The sequence below is a fragment of the Terrapene carolina genome, unplaced genomic scaffold (assembly GCF_002925995.2).
Source record: "Terrapene carolina triunguis isolate 2854851 unplaced genomic scaffold, T_m_triunguis-2.0 Scaffold95, whole genome shotgun sequence".
NCBI classification, from domain to species: domain Eukaryota; kingdom Metazoa; phylum Chordata; order Testudines; family Emydidae; genus Terrapene; species Terrapene triunguis.
Genome location: NW_020664446.1, coordinates 44,025,497 through 44,041,983, shown reverse-complemented (window position 1 = coordinate 44,041,983; position 16,487 = coordinate 44,025,497). Strand labels below are relative to the sequence as shown.

The 16,487-nt window shown below is 40.0% G+C and overlaps 1 protein-coding gene across 1 annotated transcript; it reads left to right on the top strand.

Moving 5' to 3' along the window:
* The first annotated feature begins 10,773 nt into the window (after positions 1-10,773).
* On the top strand, positions 10,774-16,487 carry SRGN (serglycin). Its single transcript, XM_024198161.2, has 3 exons — positions 10,774-10,892; positions 13,088-13,235; positions 15,463-16,487. The coding sequence occupies exons 1-3, from the start codon at positions 10,802-10,804 to the stop codon at positions 15,665-15,667; spliced, it is 444 nt and encodes a 147-aa protein (XP_024053929.1). The 5' UTR covers positions 10,774-10,801; the 3' UTR covers positions 15,668-16,487.

The window sequence follows — 16,487 nt, the reverse complement described above, 5'->3', positions numbered from 1 at the left end:
TAGCACTGGTGGTGGCAGTTACTGTTGGTAGGGAGGTGTAGGGAGCAAAGGGTGGGGGCAAAGAGAATTTAATAGGTGGTGGGGAAGGACAGAGGACACTGACTGGGGACAGAAGGAAAGAGAATGGAGGCTAAGGACTGGAAGTGGGCAAATTGGCGATGCTAATGGAGACAGGGCCAGAAAGGTGGAGGCTACCCCAGGTTTTCCCAGACTCCTAATAACTTCTTAGGCTCTCTCCCTTTTCCAATAATCCCTGTTCCATATTCTCTCTTTCTTCTCCCCCTCTCCAGTCCCTACTCCCTTCAATATCCTGGTTCCCACTTCGTTACTATTGTTGCATGACACCTGGAGCAAAGTCCTGCATGTCTGCCAGTTTTATAGCACAAGACCTTCAGGCCACCAGCAAAGCAGGCACCTAACAACTTGTAGGCAAATATCCTCCCCTTGAAACTAAATCCTAACGACATAGTCATTTGAGAAGTGTGTGCACACTTGTAAAAGAATTTTCAGCTATTTGCGTGTTTAGACAGGTAGGGATGGAAGAGAAAAGAGAATAAAAACACCAGTTCTGTTGTGTGCAAAAGGGATATACCAAAGTCAACAGGAATACAATTTAACTCCACAGGGGGTTTGGGTTTGGTGCAACCAGTGACATACACAGAATAACTTCAGAAGCTATTTTCTGAAAGTGGTTTAAACATCTCAATATATATTGGAAGGAGAGCCAAAATTTGCCAATGTAATTTGCACCCAAAAATAGACACACAGACTCATCAACTTTAAAGTCAGAAGAACATAAGAACAGCCCTACTGGGACAGACCTAAGGTCCATCTAGCCCAGTATCCTGCCTTCTGATAGTGGCCAATGCCAGGTGCTCCAGAGGGAATGAGCAGGTAATCATCAAGTGTCTCCTGCCAATATAGCACTGTGCACACAAGTGCTTATGCCGGCAAAACTTAGGTCACTCAGGGGGATGGTTTTTTTCACACCCTTGAGTGACAAAAGTTTTGCTGACATAAGTGCTAGGGTAGACATGGCTGTAGTGAAGACACTAGAAGGTCTCCCATTGACATAGTGGTGTCTAGACCTGAGCTGCCTCTAGGCATAAGCAGACTAAACAATTAGGGCCCCGAGTAGCTCAAGGGGCCGTCCCATTCGCTTTTTTAGAATGTGTTGTGTGTGGGACCCCCAAAATATTCCTGCTTAGGACCTCCAGTGAGCCAGCACCACTGCCTCTGAGGTCAGTATAACTGCATTGCTCAGGGGTGTGGATTTTCCATACCCCTGATTGATGCAGTTATACTGACAAAAGTTTGTAGTATAGACCAGGGCTGAGTATGTTTCCCAGATCTGAAGAAGAGCTCTGTGCAAGCTCAAAAGCTTGTCTCTCTCACCAACAGAAGTTGGTCCAATAAATTATATTACCTCACCCACCTTGTCTCTCTGGATTTATATTAGGCATTTTTACAATCTGATCCCAGTGAATAATACTAAATTATTTATATGGTCTCTTAATGAATTGGGAGATAAATAGACCTGAGTATTAGGACCAGGGAGGTGTTTCATAGTTAATCATTTTAGTATTCAAAATGTTTATTCACTACTTAATAGTTATTTCTGGATTTTCAGTAATAACCCCAGACATGAAAAAATGAGCCTCATGTGTCTGCTTGAAGGGTCAGAAATATACAAGAAAAGCAACACCCCCAGTCTAAACTAATGCCACAGAAAAATGCAAAGCTCTTAATCTGCTTTACATGCGATTTGAAAATAATGTTAGTTCTTGGGTCCAGCAGCAGTAAGAAGTAGTAATGGGGAAGTATGATGAATTAGTGGGAAAAACATATTTTTGCAAAAGAATATCCAACACATTAATAAAGGGTGATTTTTTTAAAGCTTTGATAAAAGGTTTGAAATGCCCTCTCTGAAGTTTATCTCATTAAAAATCCTCTGAAAGGGTTGTATTCTCAAATAACTGACTCCTGATTCACTTTTTTTCCTCCCTCAGATCTTTTAGGTTGCAGGATTTGATGTTTCTAACATATAAAAAGCCACATATGAAAAGAACACCCGAAATACCCGTATGTAGCGTTGTTCTAGCTGAAGTAGTCCCAGGACCTGAGGAAGAGCTCTGTGTAGCTCGAAAACTTGTCCTTTTCACTAGCAGAAGTTGGTCCAATAAATGATATTACTTCACCCATTTTGTCTCTCTAATATCCTGGAAGCAACATGGCAACAACACTCCATTCAGCTTTTGAGATTTCTTCTGTCCCTGTGCTCAGGTAATGTGTTAAATAACAAAGACTATGAAAATGTTATTTCTGTTCTAAGAGTATTATCAGAACTATAATAATTTGTAAACACTTTGAGTGGGACTTTCAAAAGCACTCATTCTTATCTTAGCTCTGGTCATTGAAGTCAGTGGGAGTTTTACCACTGAGTTCAATGGGGATAGTTAGACCAATGCAGAGCACTTTTATAAATTCCACTCTCTGTTCTTAAGATAACTTAAATAAATGACTATCATGTATAACCTAACCACCCACAGCAAGGTCCTCTGTGTGTTTTCAAAACTAGCTGTGCTTGTTTAATTTTCTTCAGTGATTTTGAGACCTTTTATTTTGTGGATAATGATTTTTATTATTTACTAATTAGGAAAGGCTCCCTTCCCCTCCCTCTCCCCCCAAGTATTTTTCTCTCACAAATGATATCAGGGCAATCATAGAGTTGTCAAAACCCTTGTGTCATGCATTGTCACTGATGTCACTGGTGCATCTGAAGTCTTTGCTCTAAGTAAGCAATGATATTTTACTATAATAAAATCTTTTAGTTTCTTTTAAGTAGTGGTTTCCACCTGTTGTACAACTCCTGTGTCTGGCCCCATGTCATTACTATAACATAGACCAAGACCATCCATTCTAATAGGTCTTTTACATCTCCCAGTTTCTATCTCCCTGAAAATGCAAGAGTATTTTCTACGCCACATTTTGTTTCCTATAACACATTTTCCAATATTTTGGCCACTGTAGTTTTAAAAATTACAAGCAATGGGGCTTCCATACCTTGCTTAGAGGATGGAATAAATGGCCCCACAGTAGCATGGGACCTTTCCTCATTAGATAGTGTTGAGTTTGAAATGTACTGCATGTAGGTTTTGTGTGATGGCTCATATCATAAACAGGAAACAGGGTTTCTTTTTGCCGATTAGCAGTTTTAATATTTTAATCACATGAGTTTTTGTTTTTTCTTATCTGACATAAGACTTTTTTTATCTGAAAGTTTGAAATGAGAGAGATCTCAAGGTTAGTGAGAACTCTGTCATTGGTATCTTGTATCATTTCATTTAACAAAAATCTTTGTAGGAACCTTGAAAACTGCCAGCCCTTTGCTTGCAAAATCAGGCTTTTTTGGTACATTTGACAATAAAAACCTGCATACCTGCTGTACTCCGCCCCTTGTCAACTGATGCTTCCTTCTCCTCAACCATCTCTGCTCTCATCCCTGGAAATTTGGTCTCTCTAAACAGATCCTTAAATCCTGGCAATATCGCCAGCAATTCCTGGTCTACTTCCTCATTCTGATGGTCTGCATGGTTCACAGAGTTGGCCCTAACCTCTGCACTGCACAGTCCTGTGGTGCTGTTCAGAAGTATCCCTGCATGGAAGCATTCAGTCCAGCTCACTGTAAAAGGGGCATATTTTTTACCAAGACCTAGACCTACTATTGCTGTCCCTTGTCTTATTATATAGGACCTTCATTCCCATTATCTTTTCAGGGCACTGTGTTCTGCTTTGAGTTACACCCCATTTTGACCAGTCACTCAACCACCTGGTAATAGAATATCTGTCATGAATGACAGAGTTCATTTGGCCCTAGATCCCCTCTTCTCCCCTGACGGCTACCAGCACTTGCCCATTGGCTTCAGACCAGTTGGCAGCACTTTCATATGAAGGTTTCCTTTGAGACAAGCCAGTGACAGAGTCAGAATAAGTTGAACAAGTCAAAGAAGAAGTTGATCGCTGTGAAAATAGTATGCAATTCAGCTTCACTGTATGTAATAAACACTGTTTGCACAGGAATCCATCTTCCAGCCAACTGGACTCATGTGTGTGGAGTGCAGAAAGTAGACTGGACAGGTGACCTAATAAGAAATGATTGGTGGAGGTGGGATGGTCCTGGAGGTCTATTTGTACCATTAGCTATTGTGCCTGCAATCTCTGCCACCACTGGTGTAGGTGGAGGAGATCATAGTGGTGAGCCATGCTCAAAGGGGGTCTAATCCAAACATTGATTATTGTGCCTGTTGGGAGCATTTTGTGTGTGGATGTGAGGTGTGTTACAGCTATGTTTAGGGGTCCACATGGTGACTAGCATGCCAAATTTCTCTAGTAGAGACAAGGCTGTTAGGGGCTATTATGCCATCACTAGGCATTTGCCTTATACCTTGTCTCATCATTTACACCTGGGCAAAGTGAATGTAAATTGCCACCATATCAGTTTTACTCTTGGCATTTACTAGGCTAGATCCTGGGGTGCAGTGCAACTCCACAGAGCACACGTTGGAGAGGGATGGTGCAAGAGTGGCTTAAAACTCAGCTTTTCAGTCCCCATACTGTGCTGCAGCTCTGTGAAAGGCCATTCCCCATGTGCTGAGTTAGAGCTAGGTGAGTGGTACTCTAGCTACAAGGGGCGGAAAACACAGTTGTAGATTGTCATGATGCAGGGATGCCACACCTCACCAGAGAGTCTGGCCTACTTTATGCGGGTATAAATTACTACAGGAGGTGCAAGACAGTGGAGAATTGGCCCACGGTGTGGGAAATGTAATGCAAGTGATTCCCTTTTATGTTAATAGTTGTTAAACACATATGCTCAGTTCCTCTCGTTCTCAGCTGATATGGGGGGAAAAAGCAAAACATTCAAATGTTCCCAAGTGGCCAGAACTGCTAGCTTTACAGCTACTTTGTGCTGCTGGAATGAATGGATGACTGGATCCTTATTAATCTCCACCTAGCTGATCCCTCTCTAGAATTATTTTTTCATGGGTTCCACCCACCACTAAACGATTTAGTTCGTACTCCCTTCTCCCCATGGCTTACTCAGAAAACCAAAACAAGTCTAAAGAGAATGAGAGGAGGAGGAGCAGTGAATTCATTTTGTGGGTGACTATGTGGTTTCAGACAACAACTCCCCTGAATCTTGGTGGTGCTTGGAGTTTGAGGAGTTTTCAGCACAAAGGTAGGAAAGGCACTGAGCTAGCGTGAGCTATAGTACGTAACAATGTGCAAGCTTCCTGTAGAGTTTCACACCCTACGATATTTGCCCATGATCAGTGGAAAGTTGATGTTACTGTAGGAACAATTTCTATGACCTAAAGGAGATTAAAGCTGATAAAATTTCAGTGTATATTTTCTTTGTTTCCTACTGACGATCACAACTTAAAAAAAAAAAGTTCATGCTAAAAATAGGAAGTAGCACATACCGTAGTAAGAATAACGGCCAAATGTGGTCAGTTTCTTGAGGTGAGATTCACATCAACAGGCTTTATACATTTTCAGAGGTTCACTGACAGAGGAGTAGGATGCAAACTAAAACAAATGGAACTGTAGTGACATTATTTCCCTACGCATTTTGTGGTTGACATCTTTGTATGATAGGTAGGAAAGAATTTGGAGTAAGAAATAAATAAAATGAGTTTAACTCTGAGAATAATTTTCCCTTATTACTGAAAGAGGTTTGAATGCAACAGGAATTCCATATTAAATGGGATACTCTCACAGCCTTACCTTTGCAGTCTCTAGGAGGGTTATTATACTGTAGTACTGGAATAACTTTGGGTCTGTTTTTTTCCACTACAGAAAAACATGTTCTGAAGTTTGTAATTCAGAGATAAATCATGAATCTCAAACCTGACACACACAGTTTTTGCCTATATGCAGAGGTTTACTGTGGGGGGTGGAGGGGGAAAGTAAGTTAGTTAAGCTCTCTTTTACTCATGGAGTCATTAAAATGATGTGGCAACTGACAAATGTCTTTGCAACCTGAAACTGGTACAATTAAAAGGAACTGAAAGCTTGGGCTTGATTCTTCAGCATGGTAGCTAAAGTGGTGGAACTTGATGTGTGGATGCTCATAATTAGATTTAAAACATTTTAAATGTTTATCTGTTTTTCTGTACAGGGCAAGCTAAATGGATAAACCAGTTTTAAACTTCTGTAAGTATATCCACACGAGGGGTTTCAGCAGTTTAATTAAACTAGTGCAGCTTCATGTGTAGACAAGCTTTAACAATGTGGAATTGTGTCCTAAATTTACTACCTCATTAGAAAGCTCATCAAGTAATTCAACTGCAGGAACTAATACTAGGTCAAAATATGTTATGCCAGTATGGGTTACATAGGTTTGTAGCGAGAAACAACTCTGTCTGCGTGAGAAACTACTAATGTTATGGTGGTTTTAGTGCCGTGAAAATGGAAGTGGGTACTGTATATAAGTGCTTAAGCATTTTAGTGCTTCGTCCTAATCATTGCTTTCATTGTCTGTAATGTCCTGATCAGCACCTTTTAGTGATTCCCATGTTCTAGGAAAACTATAATTTATTTATGTAGTGAATTAATAATATATTTTTTCAAATACAATGAACTCTTTTAGCATCTATTATCAGGGATCAAGTCTAAGAGGGTACAGCCTGTATTTATCCAGACAAACCACTTAGTAGATATTTAGAGAGTATGGACAGGGAGAATTGCAACAGAACTCTAGCAAGGCTCCTCAACTTGTGAATTTAGCTTCCACTCCTGCAAACATGCACTGTTATAGTTGTGAGTTTTTCTTTACAGTTCCTTCCATGTTGTTGTTGTTGATCCTTCATGCTAAATCAGAGTTCTTTAAATTGTTTGTTCTTAATTATCACTGAGGTGTCTTCTCTTACTCATTCTTTTCTCTTTTTAGGTAGCTACCATCTTTTATGGCTTGTGACTTCTGAACCTTATTCAAAATCTCCAAAGAGTAAGGGGCCACCTGAAATCTGTTGTCTTCCAGGAAATGCAAGGGCATGCAGGTTGTTTATTGTTACTGTAGAACTTAAATAGGCTTCTGGCATTCAGGTGAAGATCACACTGAACTTCATGCAAGAAATAAAATTGTGATTATTAATAGGATTTCTGCACTTCTCTCCCATAGAATTCTTTTGTGCTTTCATGGCTGTTCACTTTTGAAAGCAGCAATCTGTCAAAATAAACACTATGGTCTGAAAGATCTTTGGGAATATAACTTTAATCCTAAAAAGTCAAAAACAATTGATAAAATAAGGACTGACATTGGGGAAGTCAGTTTTGTGTGCATAAAGTGAACACATCTGACACCCTGAGATTCACCCAGGTTCTGAATTCTTCAACAGCATCTCTGGTAGTGCTGTAGTATAATAGGCTGAGAGCTAAACTGTACTGAAACTCTTTCAAGATTTGCCCTCTTTTTGAAAAGATACTGTCAAGTCTCTAGCTCCAATGAATTGTCCTTGTAGCAGGATTCTGAGGCATGTCTTCAGCAGGAAATACCATAGGAAAACTAAGGCTATGTCTACACTACAGCTTATGTGAATAAATCACTCCCCTGAGCGACATAAGTTATACCAACATAACCGCGGCGCTCACAGGGGCTGGAGTAGTTAAGCCGATGGGAGAGCTCTCTTCCGCTGGCTTAGAGCGGCTGCATTAGAGAGCTTACAGCAACCGCTGTAAACTCTGTAGCATAGCCGTGCCCTAAATCTCATTCAGATAAGGGAAAGAGACTCCTCCCTTTGGAAAGAACTAAGGCCTTATCCACATGGGAAGGTTTTTCAGTATAGATTTTTCTACTATAACTATGCTGGCAGGGGCGTGCACAGGAATTTAAATATCACTCTTTTTGGAGGGACATGTTCTGTGCTCCCACCGTGGCCCCAGAGCTGGAGGAGCTGTCAGCTCCTGCCATGGCCCAGGGGCTGGGGGTGCTCTCTCTCCTTGCCGGGGCCCTAGGGCCACATGAGCTCGCTCTCACTGCCCTGAGAACGGAGGAGCTTGCTTTCCATGCCATGGCACTGGGGCCAGAAGAGTTCTCTGCCCCGCCAATTATTGGGGGGGCCCAGGTCCCTGCTTGCCTCGCCTTGTGCACGCCCCTGTATATTGGTATAGTGAAAGAATGTGTCCAACACTTCTTTGTTTATGCCAGCTTAAGCTACTTCCCTTGTGAATCAAAGTGTTTGTTGAAAAGGAAACTTTATTAAAATGGTCCCATTTGTAAGGAATCCAGAATGTAATGTAAAATATGTTAATCTTTTAATTTAGCCACAAAATTACCAGAGGATGTTAAAAGGATGGTCCCAAGTTGCAAAACTAAATCTGATTTTTTTTAAAAGCCGAAATATATACAATGGCTTAACCCTTATGTGGGGGTGCAGTGCAGCCTCCACAGTTACTCCAGTCTTTAGGGTGGAGCGGCAGCTGTAAATAGTACTACACTGAAGCACCATGGCCTGCCTGCAAGTTAGGGGAGTGAATTCTATCCCTTTCCAGTACTCCTCAGATCCCCACAACTGTGGTGGAACACTGCTTGGGTGGTGGTGTGAACAGGACCAAAATGTATTCAACACTTGGTACAGAGAGCCTGATTAACCTAGTTCTAATATGAGTTAATCATGCTGTCTGAATCCAGCGTTAAAACTGTTTGGCCCTGTCCACACCAGTCCTAACCATGGTTCAGGGAGGAGAGGCCTCAGGAAGAGCCGTGTTTAACTCTGGATATCAGAAACAGCTCAGTTACTTGAGTAGACAGGACATCCTCATAATGCTGTTTGATCAAAGATCTCACCTGCTGTGAGTACTTCCGGGGCTGGGCCCTATCCTCTCTCTCTCTCCCCATTTCAAGTCCCAATTCGATTTGTTTTCTTTCTCCCTAGCTGCTTTTCTTGCTTTTCCTTTATGGGTGCAATCAGTGCAGATCTTGGCCAGGTTTGATCAACACACACATTTCCTTCCCACCTGTTAGAGTGCTAGTGCCACAAAAAGAAATTATTTTTCTTTAACTTATGGAATTCAAGTGGGGCTTCCTAATAGAAATTCTAGTAGTTAGAATCCTTTACATGGTCTCAATTGGTTTTGTAGTGACTTCTGCAGATTTCTGCTGGGAGATTGGCAGGCAGGAACTACTAGACCAAATTCTGTGTGACAGATGCAATACACTGGAAACACAGAATATTCAAAGATTATTATATTGAGATGTGACAGGTGCTATTGACACATGGAATATTCAAAGACTATTGCATCACCTTTATATGTTATATGTATCTTTATGGGCTGACTAGTGATTGTATTCCTAGGTCAATGGGTGAGCGAAATGGTTCTAAACTAAATTCACCAACTCAAATCACTGGGGAGTAATTAATGCAAATTTTTAGTGCAGGTAACAAGTCTGTGGAAGTTTCATACCCAGGGAAGATAGCGCATAGACTGTACCAATTTGTCCTGGTTCAAAAGGCATGGCAAACAAAGAACTGTAAACTATATAAGGAGACTGTCCTGATCTGGGAACTGACATGAAACTGTGATCAACAGTGGCAGGCCATGTGAGAAGTGCCTGAAGTACTTTAATTTTATCAGAGTCCCCATGTGGAAGATGGCTGACTGCCTGGTAAATTAGATCTGCAAATAAACTGTTTATTGTTTTTATTATATGTTTTCTCTGTAATGCTTTTGTTCTGAATAAATAGTATCTTGATTTATGAAAGCTGGCTGGTCACTGGTTAACTCTGTTATTGCTACTGAGAGAACAGGACTGCAGGTGCTTAACTATAGTGAGACAGGCTAAGAGAAACACAATGAATTGCAGGAATCTGCAGCCCAAGTCCCCAGTCTGGAGAGAGTGCATTGTGGGATCCCGTCCCTGAAAGGTGATGGCTAGAGGCTGAGACCTAAACAGGGTGCCCTCAAGAGGTCATGCATGGGTCAGAGGTGCAGTTACTTTGGGAATTGTGATATGTTGTTCTAAAACCTAGCTGGCATCTGGGGAACCAGCTGGAAATTTTCAAGTGGAATTTCTACTAAGATTTACTTTATAAATATACTGAAAAAAATCTCCTCGCTGCTATTATGTAGGTCCAGGCTTCCACCCTCCAAGAAATAAAAAAGCTGTTGGAATACAAATCCTGAATTTATCCTGAATTTAAGAGTTTTTCCAAAGTGAGAGTTTCGCAGACTGTGTAAGCTTCACATTTCACACTGATCCTGCTACAAACAATAAGCTTATCAAAGCTTGCTTTAGAAAGGGGAAATATACTTGTGTTGCCAATGCAACACTAGAGTTGCCTGAAAGTTTGGGATATCAACAAACTGCTAGTTTTTTTTTTTTTTTTTTACTAGGAGTGGCAAATGTACACTTGACCTCTGACAGCTGACATGTCTGCAGGTAATGTATGTTTAGGGGAAAACCTGTGGGCAGGCAGGATTGTGTCACATACTTCTGGACCCTCATTTCTAATAGCTGAAATAACATTTTTATTATGGGGCTTACTGGAAACCCAATCCCACTGTCTTTGCTCAGGCAAAACTTCTCTTGAAGTCAGTGGTGATTTTTGTCTGAGGAAGAACCACGTAATTAGACTCTGGGCTTTTATTGTAGATGTCTCACTTAAATCAGTCAGGAAGTTGTGACGCAGGTTATGGGTTGGGTTTGAGGTTTTGGAATCCTTTTCTAAGAGTCGATCTCATTGCCTCGTTTTATTTCCTAAGTGTGAAGCCGTGGTGAAGAGTGGTGGAGTGTGGAGGAATGCAAGCCAAAATGCAGACTCGTGTCAGATGTAATGGGAGGATTTTCCTGGCTGTTTGTATAATCCTCTTTATGGGATACACAGCACAAGGTAAAACTGTGAATGGTTGTTATTTCTATAATCCTCTTTCTAAACTGTGTAGCATAGGCCAAATAAGTATACTATTGATTTTAACGAATACTTGTAATTGGCCTTGAAGTAGGAATAATAAAACCTACTTTTTATAAAATTAAATCTTTTTTTTGTTAAACTTTCCATCAAGATAAGTTTTTGTATAATGCCAATGATAAAATTGTTTTTGGCAAGTGGATCTTTTCTGTCCTCCTTATATAGATGATATATGTAGTTAGCATTAGTATTTATTTTATAAAAAACATTATTTAAATGACGGACATGGCAAGTTACAGAAGTTCTATATAAATGTCTTAGCCAACTGTTTTTGTAGTGGCTGGAATATATCAGCATCACGCTATGATCATAGAATCTACAGATTTTTCAGTCAACTGAGTCTGAAATACAGCAATCTAAAATGGATCTAAATTTCAGGAAGTAAGGACTTTATTGGAGTTGTTTCAATCAACAGTGAGGCTAATAAATCACCTGCAGATAATATGTAAAATTACAAAATGTTACTTTGTAAAAGCAACTATGGTGCCCAATTTTGCACCCTGGAAATGCATTGACTTTAGTGGGTTTGTTTGGACGTCTATCTGATTGTTGAATGCAAGGTCTTAACAGTTAAGCAAATATTTGAGAAGATGCGTATTTCCTACTTTATAGCTTCACTTGTTTCATGGGGAAATAGGAAATTTGTGTAAGTATGGGGAAGTTAAGGGTTTGATTCAATACAGCAAAAATTACAACACTGTGCACTAGAACAGTTAAAAGGAAATGTTGATTCACAATGACACAGACATTCTGTATTTATTTCTTACAAGAGGCATCTAGTTTTCAAGCCACATATGTATAATTTCCTGTAGAGATATTATCTAGCGATATGCGTTAATTAGATACCTACTGGTGTTTTCATCCTAAATATTGTTTTCTTTGGATGACTATTACCTGAACTTTTTGCACACAAATTACTCGGGGTGTGGTACATGTTACTTTTTACATTTATTAAAAACAGACTTTACTTTTAATAATATACAAACAGAAGAAATAACAATGAAAAGGAAAAGGTACTATGAGAGAGACTTGGAATAATGGCTATACGTATCTCTCCAAACACATTCTTTCTCCTGTAGACGAAATGTGTGCATGAGAAGATTGGAAGAGTGATTCAGTACAGTATGGTAACAGACCATGTTAAAAGGAACTGTAATTACAGAGAAGAGACATTCCCAAAGAACAAAATGAAATTAGACTAAACTACCAAAAGAAGGAGAATATAACATGAGGCTTCAGATGCAATTAGTTAATGATGCCAAAAGAAGGATGAAAAGTTTAATCCTAAATGTATTTTTGATGGTTTCAAGTGTTTTGTTTGTTGGTTTATTTTTTGTTTTGCTCCTCTGAAATTTTTTTAAGAAAGCTTTTGCAGCCGAACCTTAGATGTGAATGTAGGTTAGACATTGTGGGAGGAGAGGAAGTGAAAGAGCATCTGAAGAGTGTTTAGTGAACATCTGCAGCAGCTACTTTCCAAGAAGGCAGTAAATACGCACTGCAGTCTACTCTATAGGGCCTTATTATTAATGGGCAGATCCCACAGGGAGGGTTGGGGAGGAAATCTCTGTGAGGATTCTTTAATGGAGATTACCTCAGTATTGTTCTGTTGAGGAGGTAGGTTACCTTTGGCAGATTCTGGGGGATCTGCTGGAGGCTAGGACAATCCACAGGAAGGCTCTGTGCCTCCACACCAACTCTGGCACCTGGCAGCCAGAGTGTGCTCGGCATCTCACAAGACAGGACCTATGCTTTCCACATTGTTATGTGCCTTTCCATGCTGTATGTGTTCTTTTCATACATGTCCATTTAATTCTGAAATCTACTCCTTTGTGTTATCATAAGAGACATGGAAGTTCATCTAGCTGTTTCATATGGAATTTCTTCAGTGTTTGGAAGATGTGCTCATATGGATATAATATGAGATACAGGAATATTACTTAGTGATAGTACTGGTTAATTTAAAAATGTCTTGTCAGAATTGTTTATGGTTGGGTAATCACTAAATATATACATATCATTATAACTACCAGCTTCCTGATCAGGAGTTCATAAAGTAAAATAATCCCTAATATTGACTACAGTAATTCATACTAATAATGTACGAATAATTTGATCAGGTGTTCCAGTGCAGAAAGCAAGATTCCAGAGGGTAAGATGCAGACCTGACATCTTGTCTGCTAACTGCATTGAAGAAAAAGGACCGTTGTTTGAAATTTCTGAAAGTGGAGCTAACAGAATCCTCCCTCCCAAGGCTGATCCATTTCTGTAAGTAAATGAATTGTCCCTTCAGTATTTATGGTTGACATCAATAAGCTTTCAGTATTCTTAGCTAAGGCGCTTACATCTTTGACTTTTAATGTACATAAGAACCACCACACTGGTCAGCCCAATGGTCCATGTAGCCCAGTATCCTGTCTTCCAACAGTGGCCAATGCCAGGTGCTTCAGAGGGAATGAACAGAACAGGGAACCATTGAGTGATCCATCCCCTGCCACATCCACTTCCAGCTTCTGGCAAACAGAGGCTAGGGATACTCAGAACATGGGGTTTTATCTCTTACCATCCTGGCTAATAGCCATTGATGGACCTATCCTCCATGAATTTATCTAGTTCTTTTTTGAACCCTGTTATAATTTTGGCTATCTATCTATCTATCTATCTATCTATCTATCTATCTATCTACTGTTACGCATTTGATTTTCCTTTGCATGTTGAAAGAGTATTAATTTTTAAAAGTGATAGTACAAACATGGCTAAGATTTTGACATTTACAATAGACTGGTGTGGATGATGATCATATTTCATCAAAGTCTAAGGAGACAAACTGGTATATTGTGTAGGATTTGTCATAGCCAAACAGATCAATGCCCATTAAATTTGGTATCCCATCTCATGCAGTGACAAATCCTCAGTATTTCTAATGAGGGCACAATCCAGTCCCCGTTTTCAGCAATACACCTAGCCACTTGTGCAATATTATATATAGCGATCTGGAACGGAAATATTGTTTCCTGATATCTTTGATGATCAGCATATGTTCTTAAACCTGAGGCTTGAATGCCATTATTTTAGCTTGTATGATCATAAATGTTGTTGGTCATAAAATTTCTCTTTAAATAAATCTATTGATGGTATTTGACCTCCTTAGCAGTCAATTCTCAATTTGACTGCATGCTGTGTAAAGTATTTCCTTCTATTGATCTAAATTCACCTGCCATTAAGGGTTAGGACTCTTGCTAATCCTGAGGAATGTAAACTCCTTAAGCAATGTATATAAGGATTTTTGGCCCAAAAGGACACTGTACCAGGAAAGAAAGGTCTGTGATCCCAGGGAGGAGTGGCTGTGTTGGCCTTCCGAGACATAGGCCTCGTCTACACTACCGGGTAAGTCGACCTAAGTTACGCTACTCCAGCTACGTGAATAATGTAGCTGGAGTCGACGTAGCTTTGGTCGACTTACTGTGGTGTTTACACCATGCTGTGTCGACAGGAGATGCTCTCCCTTTGACTTACTTTAATCCTCTCGTTCTGATGGAGTACCGGAGTCGACCGGAGACTGCTCTGCGGTCGATTTTGCAGGTTTTCACTAGACCTGCCAAATCGAACCCCTCTGCATCGATCCCTGGTAAGTGTAGACATGGTCAAAGTCTCTCATGCCTATTCTCTGCTGAGAGCCACTCCTTTTTTCTCCTGGGCTGCTTTTAAGCCTCGCTACCTCTCTTGGGTGCTGCTGATCCTACCACTGCCTCATATTGAGAAAACCTGCATAATACTTTCAAAAGACAAGCTTTGGAGCTTAAAATCATAACTTTGCTAAACACTAAAAATCATGATCTTAATAAAGACACTGGATTCATGGCTTATTACAACAATCTGTTACCCACTAACCCCTCTTTTTATCCTGTGACTAGGGGTGTTAATGGGCTACTTCACCTTGAATGGTCTCTTAGTTTAGCATACATAGTTCACACATATTCTATCTGTTTGACCATGTATTTAGCTGTGACACTCTGAGTACATTTCCCAGACCTGAAGAAAACCTCTGTGTAGCTCAAAAGCTTGTCTCTCTCACCAGGGCCGGCTCCAGGCACCAGCTTAACAAGCAGGTGCTTGGGGCGGCCAAGGGAGAGGGGCGGCACGTGTGGCAATTCGGGGGTGGCAGGTCCCTCACTCCCTCTAGGAGCGAAGGACCTGCCGCCGAACTGCCGCCGCCGCCGATCATGGCTCCCCCTCCACCCCAATTGCCGCTGCCAGTCGCGATTGCGATCGCGGTTTTTTTTTTTTTTTTTTTGCTTGGGGCGGCAGAAATGCTGGAGCCGGCCCTGTCTCTCACCAGCAGAAGTTGGTCCAATAGAAGATATTACTTCACACGCCTGGTCTCTCATTGAGAAAAGGCACAGTTCAGTATCAGCTGATGGGTGTTAAGCAGAATGGGACAATCACATTTGTCCTTATGAGTAAATTGTATTGTGATTTTTCTCGTATATTTCAGGATGAAGAGATTTCAGGAGCAACCTGATATTTTCTCACTTTATGGTGAGGAATCTGGATCTGGGGCTGACGACATACCTGAAACAGAATCAGAATCTGGGTCAGGAATTAATTACAATGTTGAGTATCCTAACTTGTCATCTTCTGGCTTGGTGCAAAAAGAGGAGTTGAAGCAGGAACTAACAAATGAAGATTTAATGCTGTAAGAAAGAAGACTTTATCTCTATCATGATGATTATTTACAGCACTTCTTCTATGTTGTATAACTAAGTGATTAGTCTTAGGACAAACAGTTTTATAAAAATTATCATCCAACAAAAGTGCCTTATAATCTTTATTGCTTTTCTTTGCTAAAAAAAATCTTTGTTAAATGTGACCTTACCTACATTTATATGTGCATTTTATATCTAAGCTTGGGATATTTCTGAAATCATGGGAAGATGGAATCTAAAAGATCCACGATAGTCTTGCTTGAGACAAATACTAGTATAGAAAAGAAAATGACTGGGAAATATTAGGTATGTGTATTCAAGCAGCAATCCAGGAGTCACAGACATACAAAGTAATGTAACTAAAAGTAAACTTCCCCAAACTTTTTCTTTGCCCCCCCTTGATAATTTTCCGTATAAAGTACCAGTAAGCTTATTTGTGAAATTAATTGTTTGCTATTATAAAATATATTCCATATTACACAATATCTAATACAATGTTACTTTAATTATTGGACTTTTTATAACCCCCAGTGAGCCTCAATACAATATATAATATAATTTTGGCTGTTCCTGTTAGTATAAATGACATGGTCATGTAGGTCCAAGAATCATGACCGTTTCTACATTCTTTCTGTGTGACTATTATTAAAAGTGGTTAAAGAACAACTGCACTTGTTATATTTTAAATTTCTGGCTGAATATTTTTCCTTATATTTGCATCTACTCAGTTGTAATACTATTAAAATTTTAATGTAACCAAATACTGATTTTTTTTCTTAAATGCTGGAGTGAGTGCTCAAAAATATGGGTGGAA

What these genes read in the sequence shown, in the direction of transcription:
- SRGN (XM_024198161.2), top strand. Translation starts at nt 10,802, where the DNA reads ATGCAAGCCAAAATGCAGACTCGTGTCAGATGTAATGGGAGGATTTTC. An exon ending in TATGGGATACACAGCACAAG is followed by an intron (nt 10,893 to 13,087) that starts GTAAAACTGTGA and finishes TAATTTGATCAG; the next exon opens with GTGTTCCAGTGCAGAAAGCA. An exon ending in CCCAAGGCTGATCCATTTCT is followed by an intron (nt 13,236 to 15,462) that starts GTAAGTAAATGA and finishes CGTATATTTCAG; the next exon opens with GATGAAGAGATTTCAGGAGC.